This window comes from Colobus angolensis, unplaced genomic scaffold (assembly GCF_000951035.1).
Source record: "Colobus angolensis palliatus isolate OR3802 unplaced genomic scaffold, Cang.pa_1.0 Scaffold103, whole genome shotgun sequence".
Lineage (NCBI taxonomy): Eukaryota > Metazoa > Chordata > Mammalia > Primates > Cercopithecidae > Colobus > Colobus angolensis.
Window position 1 is genome coordinate 461,493 of NW_012111253.1, and position 10,731 is coordinate 472,223.

Consider the following 10,731-nt stretch of genomic DNA (forward strand, 5'->3'; position numbering starts at 1 on the left):
GTGTTAGCCAGGATGGTCTCGATCTCCTGACCTTGTGATCCGCCCATCTCGGCCTCCCAAAGTGCTGGGATTACAGGCTTGAGCCACCGCGCCCGGCCAAAATGACACAATCTTACGTTTGTTTTAGGAAAAAAACTCTGGGAGCAATTTTGAGAATGGTTTGGGGAGGGCAAAAAGGTATTCTTGACTGAACTCATTTTACTTACACTGTCTTCTTCTGGAATCCCTCTTCTGTCGTTCTTCTTCTGGAATCTTCTTCCGTCATTCCTCTTTGGCAACTTGAAAATCACCTACTTGGTTCATTTCCCACTCCTTTCGCTTCATTTTGCTTCTTTTAAAGCTACACTCACATTTTTCCTTCCTTTGCTTGCTGTTCACTGTCTTTACTTTCTCATCTCCCTTTCATTCATGCTATCATAGACTGGCGTGTGCACCAGCACATGTGTTGAAACTGTTCTTGTTAAGGTGAACAATGACACTCTACTCACCAGATCTGATTAGATTGACTGCTCTTCATTTCTTCCTCCTCCTGGAATTTTGTGTCATGTGATATTGTTGACCATTTAGTACTTTTTAAGGTGTTCTTCCCTGACTTCCTTGATGTAGTCTTTGTTTCTCTGTCCTCGCCATTTCTTTTCAGTCTTTATAGTCTTTTCTACTACCTACCCCGTAAGCATTGTGATTCTGTTGAGTTCTTCTTTGTGTACTTTTTCTTTTTTATTTTCTAAGCTCTTCCTGATGAAACTCAACTGTATCCTTGACCTAAGCCACTGCTTTTAAGCTGACAATTCTAAAACCTGCATATTCTCCAGGCTCATATTTTCAACTGCCTCTCCTGTAGCACAGGTACCCACAATTAAACATGTCTGAAGTCAATCTTGTTATCTTTGTGAAAGCATAAACTTTAAAAGAAGATATAAGTATGACTCTCATAAATACAGAATGAACGTGTGTCAGAGATTTTATTTAATATATTAATCAGTGAGGGAACCAGTAAGATACTAAAACTAGTTGAAAGAGAAAAAGTGTCAACATTTGTAATCAGATAGGGAATGCTGAAATGCCTATAACACTGGAGAATACCTACCAAGCAATAATGTGTTGCATTCCACTGGACAGAATTTGTCTTTCTGTGAATAGGAGTCATTTGCATTATTTCCAGTTTTCTACAAGTTACTTCTGTCTGTAGAGTTAAAATAGGTTAGTCAAAGACAAAAGGTGCACTCCTCTGCAGGAATAGATAATCCCTGAGGCTTCAGAAATTGAAAGGTATCTAGTAATATTTTTCTTCCTAGTTCAAAATCTTCCACAATTTTTCCTTGCATCTTCTCCAAGCTTGCTGTTTTTTTCCTGTATTCATTATCTTAGTAACAGTGTCTACATAGTAACTCTAATTAAAAACTCCGGTATCATGCTGAACATCTCCTTTGATTCTTGTGTACCCCTTTACTTATCAAGTCCTATTCTTAGCTGCTAAAATCTGTTTCTCCCTCATTCTACTTTTTGCGATACTACCAGAATTGTCTTTCAGCAATATATACTTCTACACAATGCTATTGTTCTCATACTTGGAAGCATTTTTGTTTTTGAATAGCCCAGATGATAACATCCTAACTCTTTGGCGCAGCATACAAGATCCTCAACAGTTCTTATTCAAACTTGCCTTCCTAGCTGTATTTATTACTCCTTTCTTCCTAAATTTCCCCAATGCTTAAGCTTTCCTGAATCCATGATATTTTTTGATACTTTTATACCCTTAACACTTGCTGTTTCCTTTGCCTGGAACAAGTTTCATTATACCTTGCTTGCTTTCCGAGATCTAGCCCCCATTTCCCTTCTGCTGTGAATCCCATTGCTAGTGTTTTTAGACAGAGTCAGCCCCTTTTCCTTAGCACACTCAATTGTGCTTTTCTCGCTTGCTAGATTCTTCTTCTAGATGGAGGGTTCTTGAGGCGATGGCCTTGTCTTGTCTTTTTATTCTCTTTTTGTGCTTAATCCAAGGCCTAATGCCCTGCATCATCATTTTTGAAATGAAAACAACTAAGGTTTTTAAAAACTCAGGTGACCAAGTTGATGCTGATAGTATTAACTGAAACACAGAGAAATAGACTTGGTTTTTTAGCATGTTGAGTTGAGATATTTATGTTGCATTTAGAAAATGTTCAGGACATAGTTGAGAATAGGAGGAGGCAAGAAAAACAGATACAAGCATTACTAGTATGTAGGTAATATTCCAAATCATGGAAGTTGTTGAGACTATGTGCAGAATGAGAAGAGAAGATAGAGGAGAAGATAAGTTGCACTAGTAACTAGTGGGCAGGAAACGAAAAAAAATGAAATGGGTAGCAGTTAATTTTCTCCCTCTTTTGTAGGATATAATGACCTGGAAAAAAATTTAGACTAGAGATTGTTTTTTTTTTGAAGGATCATGTGTGTGTGTGTGTGTGTCGGGGTATGTGTGTATGGATTTAAAAAAAAAATGATTAATATATATTGAGTGAATACAGTAATACATTTTCATATATCATTGATTCCTGACCTTTACCACCCCCAAAATGGTTTTTATACTCTGTGTAATAGGAAGTTTTAAATGTAAAACTAGCTGCAATATCAAATTACTGCAATTTATGTACTGAGATCACACAGTTCATGATTTCCTTCAAGGGCAAGAACATAATATATTTTTGCCTCTGGGGAGGGGGATGACCCCTTTAAGAGAAGGAAGGATTCAGTGCTTTCTTTGCTTGTGGGTTTCCTCTTGTTCACTTTTGATCTAGATATTGGTGGTTATGTTCCAGTCCTCCTGCATATGCCCAAGAGGATTGGGAGTGGAATGGACACCAGCAGAAGCACTACAGTTATTCCTGTAGAGATTAGAAACAAGGAGCTTATTGCCCTGCTTGTCAAGGCTCAGGACAGACAGGAGGAAGAAACAAGTATAAAGGTTTTGGTTTTGGAAAGAAGTTGGAATCTCCAGACCCTGGGACCTTAAGATCCACAAAATTGCTGAAAGAAAAAGTACTACCTTATTGAAAGGTAAGATATTAAACTGTTTTAAGGTTTAAGCTATGTTAGCCACAGTAGCATATTTTCATAAACTATGAATTCAAGCAGTCACTTCTGCCAAACTGAAGTTTTTATGACATCGCTACCCATCCAGCCTTGCTGGTGAGATGGAGACCTACGTAGTGGAGAGATGCATATTGCAAGGAAAAACCTTCACAAAAGTTCACTCGTTTTTGAAATAATGTTTACTGAATGCCAGGCACTGTACTAGGCCTTGGATATACAGAGATTAATGAGTTACCCTACCTACTTTCTAGAAATTCTCATTCTAAGAAAAGAAAAAACTGATTATTACAATGTGATAAGTGCTATAATAAATAGGTACCAAGTGTAATAAGAATGATCTAACTGTCTGGGGCAGTAACGTTTACATTCTAAAGGATTATTAATAGGACTCGTGAGGTTCAAATTAGAGAGAAATATACGTTTGAAGACATAGGTATGAAAAGGAACGTTGTGTTGGAATAACACACCAAATTCCAGAAATTGCTCTCTGAATGTTTGCTATGGGTAAAAGAGGAGATAAATGATAAGGGATGTTGCTAGGTAGGTAAGTTTGGACCAGTTGTGAAGGCCTGGTGGCATGCGAAGGAAATTTTAACTTTGGCCATGGGAAAACGTTGGAGATTTAAAAAAAAAAAAAAAAATTGTGTGGCTACCTTAATTCAAGATGAGTAGGAAAAAAATATATGGTATTAAAATAAGAATGTACCTTAGCTTTCTACTTGAGTCCCAGAAAGAAAGATGGTCCTTCTTATTATGTCTTTTCTTTGCTAATATTCTTGGTATCCTCTTGTTCTTACTAGGTTGATTCTAAACTTTATAGGTTACTAAAGAGCAGAAGTTTGACTTAGGCTGTTGAGAACTCCTAAATTTTACCAATTTGTACTGCCCTTGATTCTAAAGTGTATGCATGCCTCACTGATCGTCATCAGTATGCATGAAAACTGATCATTTTCTTGATTTTAGAGAGAAAGCTTTAAGCCCTAGAACGGAGATAAAATAAATGAATAAATGCTATAACAAGGAAGTGTCCAACTTTTTAGTGTAATCATGGCCAAAACAGGGTCATAAATATGTGGTGACCCTAAAGAAAAGAAAATCATCCAAAGAGAAGTCAGACTTGACCCTGAGATGTCTTGCAGGGATTTGGTAGTTTGAGGACTCCATTAGGGGACCTTGAACAGATTCCACAAGCTCTGCTTGCAGTAGAGAGGCCAGACACAAGGTATAAATTTTGGAGTTGCTTGTGTTGGAGTATTAGTTGACCATTGTGTTAAAGGAGTTCAGGACTTGGTAAAGTCAATAATCTAGAAACCAGTGAGAAATGGTGACCCTGGTGAAAGATCTGAGTGAAATGCTTGAAGAGGGATGATATGTGCATTTTGTAGAACAGAGATAAGAGAACAAAAAGAGGAGATAGTCATTGGACACATGATATCCACATACCAGATTTCAACGACACTCCAAGACCTTACTCCATATGCTTCAACCCGGAGGAGTACAGACAGCCGGGGCAAAAGGCTATGAGCCTATGAGGCTCATAGGAATCTGATCTCAGTATGGCATTTAGTTTAAGAGCTACGTGCAATCTAGTTGTAGCAAGAAGAATTGTACTCGAAGAAATACATTTCAAAAGGCATCTGTCATGATTGGGATGCCGAGTTAAAGTCAAGGATTTTAGGCTCCAAAACAGTGCATTTCTATAAAATTAGCTCAAAAAGCAGAGGGAGAATGGAAAAATTCTCAGACGATTTCTTGAGGTACTCAAAATGAGACACATGAAGAGACACGGCTTTAGTCTTCAGGGCTGTCTGTGTGGCCCTTATATTGGTTTACCCTTTCTGGGTTAGAAGCTCTGGAATAGGATGATGACTTAAAGAAGGAGTCACGGATTGACAGTTGAGGCATATAGCAGCTGCCACAAGAAAATCCTTTTTGACTGAAGAGAGCATACAAGGAGTGAATCTGAAAATAATACTAGCTTGAGCTCACCCCTCCTCGTATAACTGACAGTTTTCATATTGGCCCTCCATATAAATATATTCATATCTAATTAAGCTAGCTACTAGTTTACATCATTTCATATACTGGTAAGAGGCAAGAAATTTTTTGAATGTAATGAATATAGGAGAACTTACTGAGAATGATCTCACACAAATTCAAAATTTTTATTTTATTTTATGTTATTTTATGTTATTTATTTTATTTTATTTTATTTATCTTTTGAGACGGAGTCTTGCTCTGTCGCCCAGGCTGGAGTGCAGTGGTACAATCTTGGCTCACTGCAAGCTTCGCCTCCTGGGTTTACACCATTCTCCCACCTCAGCCTCCCGAGTAGCTGGGATTACAAGTGCAGGCCACTATGACCGGCTAATTTTTGTGTTTTCAGTAGAAATGGGATTTTGCCATGTTGGCCAGGCTGGTCTCAAACTCCTAACCTCAAGTTACCTGCCTGCCTTGGCCTCCCAAAGTGCTGGGATTACAGGCGTGAGCACCTGTGCCCGGCCCAAAATTCTTAATAGAAAATACATAATGATTTTAATGGATACAAGGAAGATTTTGTCATTAGCAAATTTCTTACTTTAAATCTAAAAAACTACATGTTGGAGGACTCAGAAAGTGGTCCGGAACAGACCCTAGAGAATCTGTGTGCAGTAGCAAGGCACTAAGTTTAGATTTTGAAATGCCTTTAGCTAGGAATCTACTTAATAAATGTTGAATAACTCATTCCTCTAAGATAAACAAAGACTTTTTTTTTTTTTTTTTTTTTTTTTTGAGGCAGGGTCTTGCTCCTTGCTCTTAGCCCAGACTGGAGTGTGATGGCATGATCATGGCTCATTGCAGCCTTGACCTCCCAGGCTTAAGTGATTTCCCACCTGGGGAATATCCTGGGAAGCTAGGACTACAGGCACATGCCACTGTGCCCTGCACAAATACAATTTTTTAAATTTTTTTGTAAAGACGAGGTCTCACTATGCTGCCCAGGCTGATCTCAAACTCCTGGGCTCAAGCAGTCCTCCCACCTTGGTCTCCCAAAGTGCTTGGATTACAGGCAGGAGTCACCACACCTGGCAAAACAGACTTTTGTTTTTGTAATGGTTTTTATTATGCTCATGTATAGAGATTAAAGAATTTGTTTTGATTTTATAATAGTTTTTATCTTTAATTTTTTTTGAAATGGGGCAAGTTGGAAAATGTAAGAGGTTTCCTGTGAGATAAAGTGCAAATCGTGACCTGGTTTAATAACTCTGCAACCTGCCTAGCTCAGTACAACATTGGCATTTATCCCTGTTAGAAATTGATTAGAATCAGAGAATTTTTTTTTAAATGTTTTATCTGTGAACATACAGAGCAGCATTTTGGAATGCTATAATTCTTTCAAGGAGTTTGTATCAGTAAGAAAGATCTATATATTACCTCATTTGTTACCTGGGCTGGACAACACATTATAGTGAAGTACTACATGTATGTAACATGTTTTTGTATAATGTTTGTTATTTGATCTTCACAACAACCGTGTAAAAATAGTACAGCAGGGATTGTCAGCTCTTTTTGTAAATGAAGGAGGAGGCTCAGAGAGGCTAAATATTTTATCTGAGGTCACAAAGCTAGACTTTGACCGTTGGGCTGCATGGGTGTTTCAGTGTTTCTTTGAGATGGGCATAATTCAGTTTTGTAGGCACAGACTGGCTTCACCGACTTTTTGCTGTCTTAATAATTGCTTTTAGCAGAAAACTATCTATACAAGGCTGGGACATGATTGTGAATATATACAAGAAATAAGCTTTTTTAAAAAATCAACAGTTGTTAAGAGTAGTTGTGAACAGGCTTTTATTAGCACCAAGCATTAGCTAAAAAGATTGAAAGGTTAATTGTTATTAAAGTGTTTTTATTTTTCCAGGAGGACTAACAATACTCAAGAACTTAGACAAATATTTTTGTTATGCTTTTATATCTAATATTGAAGTTTTGGAAATTTACATGGCTTTGAAGAATAATAGGAAATTTTTTGATTTTGACAATTTCAGTATTTTTACTCAGATTAACCTTACATAATTATAAAATTCTGCATTTGATTTAACAGATTATAAACTAAGGCCATTTAATGGACTGTCCTGTGAAGTTGGATATCTTGTCATTTTACAGGATGAAGAAACACGAAAAGATTATGATTACATGCTGGATCATCCAGAAGAGTACTACAGCCATTACTACCACTACTATAGCAGGCGCTTGGCCCCTAAGGTGGATGTTAGAGTTGTGATTTTGGTCAGTGTGTGTGCTATTTCAGTGTTTCAGGTATGTATCACTGGATATTTGTATCTATATTTATGTGCATTTAGTGCACATTGCCTAGTGCTAGTCATTAAAACCTAATTGCGAGTATCTTTTTGTAAAATTTTACTTCTAGTTGAGATCTGTTTTATTCTTTGGCAGTATTAGAATCTTTGTCAGTGGCAAATCTAAGAAATTGTTGAAGAATGTCATTATTACTACAAAACAACCCCTCAAAAATCCAGAGCCTTTTTCATTGCTCCCTCTGGAGTATTTTCTACATAGTAGCCAGAGTGAATGTCAGCTAATTCATATCATTTACCTTTGTAGGACTTTTCAATGACTTCCCATTAAATGTGGGAGAAATCTGAATTCCTTAATCTGGCCTAACAAGTCCCGGCTCCAGTCACCAAATGCCTGTAGTGCTTGCCATCATTATTGTAACAACCAGAAATGTCCACGCATTTCTGTGTGCCCCTTTAAGGGTGCTTCTGCTCAGGTTGAAACCACTGAAATAGATTAAAAGAGACATAGGAACTTTTTTTTGTTTTGTTTTTGTTTTGAGACAGAGTCTCGCTGTGTTGCCAGGCTGGAGTGCAGTGGTGCGATCCAGGCTCACTGCAACCTCTGTCTCCCGGGTTCATGCCATTCTCCTGCTTCAGCCTCCTGAGCAGCTGGGACTACAGGCGTGCACCACCACACCCGGCTAGCTTTTTGTATTTTAGTAGAGACGGGGTTTCACCATGTTGGCCAGGATGGTCTCGAACTCCTGACCTTGTGATCCACCTGCCTTGGCCTCCCAAAGTGCTAGAATTACAGGCGTGAGCCACCACGCCCAGCCAGGAGCTTTTTATGCTGTAAAATATCACAAAAATTTAACTTCTGCCTGAAATAAGTTTTCCCTGTTATTAAACTAGCCACACCTATCACATGCTCCTTTAGAGGAAATGAGCAAGTCAGATGACTAGAATGAAGCAATTTGCTTGTTTGAAAATTACTTCTCCAGTTTGATTCCCAGAAACGACATGATATTCAGTGTGGTTCTTTTTTTTTTAGGAGATAGTGTCTCACTCTGTCACCCAGACTGGAGTGCAGTGGAGTGATCGTGGCTCACTGTAGCCTCTACTTCTTGGGCTCAGGTGAGCCTCCCACCTCAGCCTCCCGAATAGCTGGGACTACAGGCATGTGCCACCACACCTGCCTAATTTTTGTATTTTTTTTAGTTTTGCCATGTTGCCCAGGCTGGTCTTGAGCTCCTGGGCTCATGCAATCCACTTACTGCAGCCTCTCAAAGTGCTGGGATTACAGGCATGAGCCCCTGCACTTGGCCGACATTCAATTTTTATGAACTATATTGGAAACTAAGGTGGTATATTTAAAATGTGTCAGCATTTGTAGAACGATTTACCCTTTCAAAGGGGGAGAGCAGGGATAATTTTACTTTTTTGTTTTAAACAATGTAATACTGTAGTAACTTTAAAATATATTCTTAATAGATTGCTACTATTGCAGGATATTATTTGTATATCTGCTGTATTCATTCAGTTAGACAGGAGCTGAAATTTATGGAGGTACTATGTGAGAAGCAGGGCATTTTCTGACAAACCCTTTGTGGTTGAATACAGTTATGAAGTAAGTTAATGTTTTCCTATCCAAATAGGTAGAGTTCAACCGTATTTGAATCTCTCAGAATAGGATGAGTGCCACTTGATATGTGCAGATGGCTTAGGAAAAGAGATGGGAATGAATATAGTTGCCTGAGTCTATACCCTATGAGGTTTTTAAACAAATTCCTCACCAGCTAGATTTTGCCATTTAACTCTTTTTCTAGTAAGTAGGTTACTGTTTAAAAAAAAAAAAAAAAATTTTTTTTTAAGTGATCTAGGGAAGAGCCAAATGGTAAAGACACGAAACCACAGGTGTGGTATGACACATTGATCATCCTTTGATCTTGGGTATCTCCTGACTGCATCAGTGATTTTTGGCTCAGCTCAGAGTTTACCTCACTTATCCAGCCTTGAGATCCTGTGTATGCATGGGCTTTGTTCAGTTGTATCTTTTACTTAGAAAGTAGTATCTTTGAGATCCCTAGTTTTAACTGTAATGGTTTCTTGGGAGATGGTATTCACCGAGACGCTATCATTCCTTTAACTTAGATTGGGTAATGAAAATGACTCATTGTTCTCTGTTAATTATTCTAGTTTTTCAGCTGGTGGAATAGCTACAATAAGGCAATCAGCTACCTAGCCACAGTGCCCAAGTACCGTATCCAGGCTACAGAGATTGCCAAGCAGCAGGGACTGCTCAAAAAAGCCAAAGAAAAAGGCAAAAACAAAAAGTCCAAAGAGGAAATTCGTGACGAGGAGGAGAACATCATAAAGAACATTATAAAAAGTAAAATAGATATAAAGGGGGGCTATCAGAAACCCCAAATCTGTGATCTTCTCCTGTTTCAAATTATCTTAGCTCCTTTTCACCTATGCTCATATATAGTTTGGTATTGCCGGTGGATCTATAATTTTAACATCAAAGGCAAAGAATATGGGGAGGAAGAGAGATTGTACATTATACGTAAATCTATGAAGATGTCAAAGTCTCAATTTGATAGTCTAGAAGATCATCAGAAAGAAACTTTTCTTAAACGAGAGCTCTGGATCAAGGAGAATTATGAGGTGAGTAGTCACCCTGCTGTGATTTTTACTGTCATCCACCTGGCCAAGTTAAAATCAGGTGTATTATAACGAGGGCTTACAGAAGTCTGCTCACATTTCTGAAATCCAACAGGTAAACAATTAGTAAAGATCTTACCTTTATTGGAAGTAGGACTCTCTTTGGTAGTGAGACGGTGGGTTTTTAACCTGTAATTTCTCTTTTTAGAGGATGAACTTCAAATACTTTAATTGACTAATTCTGGAAAAGTTTTAAGAATGTTAAACTGCATTGGAAGGATATGCATGTTTGCACTAACTAAAATTTGGCCCGCCCCAAGTTTTCTTCCAATCCTGTAAACCTAGCCACAGAAACTAAAAAAAAAAAAAAAACAGAGAGTAAGAGGTGGAAATTTTGTTGAGATGACTTCATTTCAAAATAATTGAGCACAAGATCTTCTGCATAATAACTGACATCTATAGAAAGTTACTTTTATTTGACTTTTAAATTAAATCAAATTACTGTAATGCCTCTAAACTTCTGGGCATTTTAATAAATGCTTTATGCTACAGTTGTCACCTACAAAAATTACTTTGAGGTGATCAGCTATGTAGCTGTGGTGTTAAAGGGATAAGCAGTCTCATTATCATAATGACAGTGTTTTAGATTCAGGGTAAAATTAATTAGTTATATGTTAAATATAAGAATAGAGCACAGTGAAACTTTTGTGGTTTTTTT

The 10,731-nt window shown here is 37.8% G+C and overlaps 1 protein-coding gene across 1 annotated transcript in view; it reads left to right on the plus strand.

The window, feature by feature from the left end:
* The window catches only part of LOC105511557 (dnaJ homolog subfamily C member 25), a 22,720-nt gene that overhangs the window by 6,426 nt on the left and 5,563 nt on the right, over window positions 1–10,731 (plus strand). The window contains exons 2-3 of the mRNA XM_011941721.1: window positions 7,216–7,368; window positions 9,546–10,016. Of these exons, the coding sequence (XP_011797111.1) occupies window positions 7,216–7,368; window positions 9,546–10,016 (624 nt within the window). The remainder of the gene's footprint in view (window positions 1–7,215; window positions 7,369–9,545; window positions 10,017–10,731) is intronic.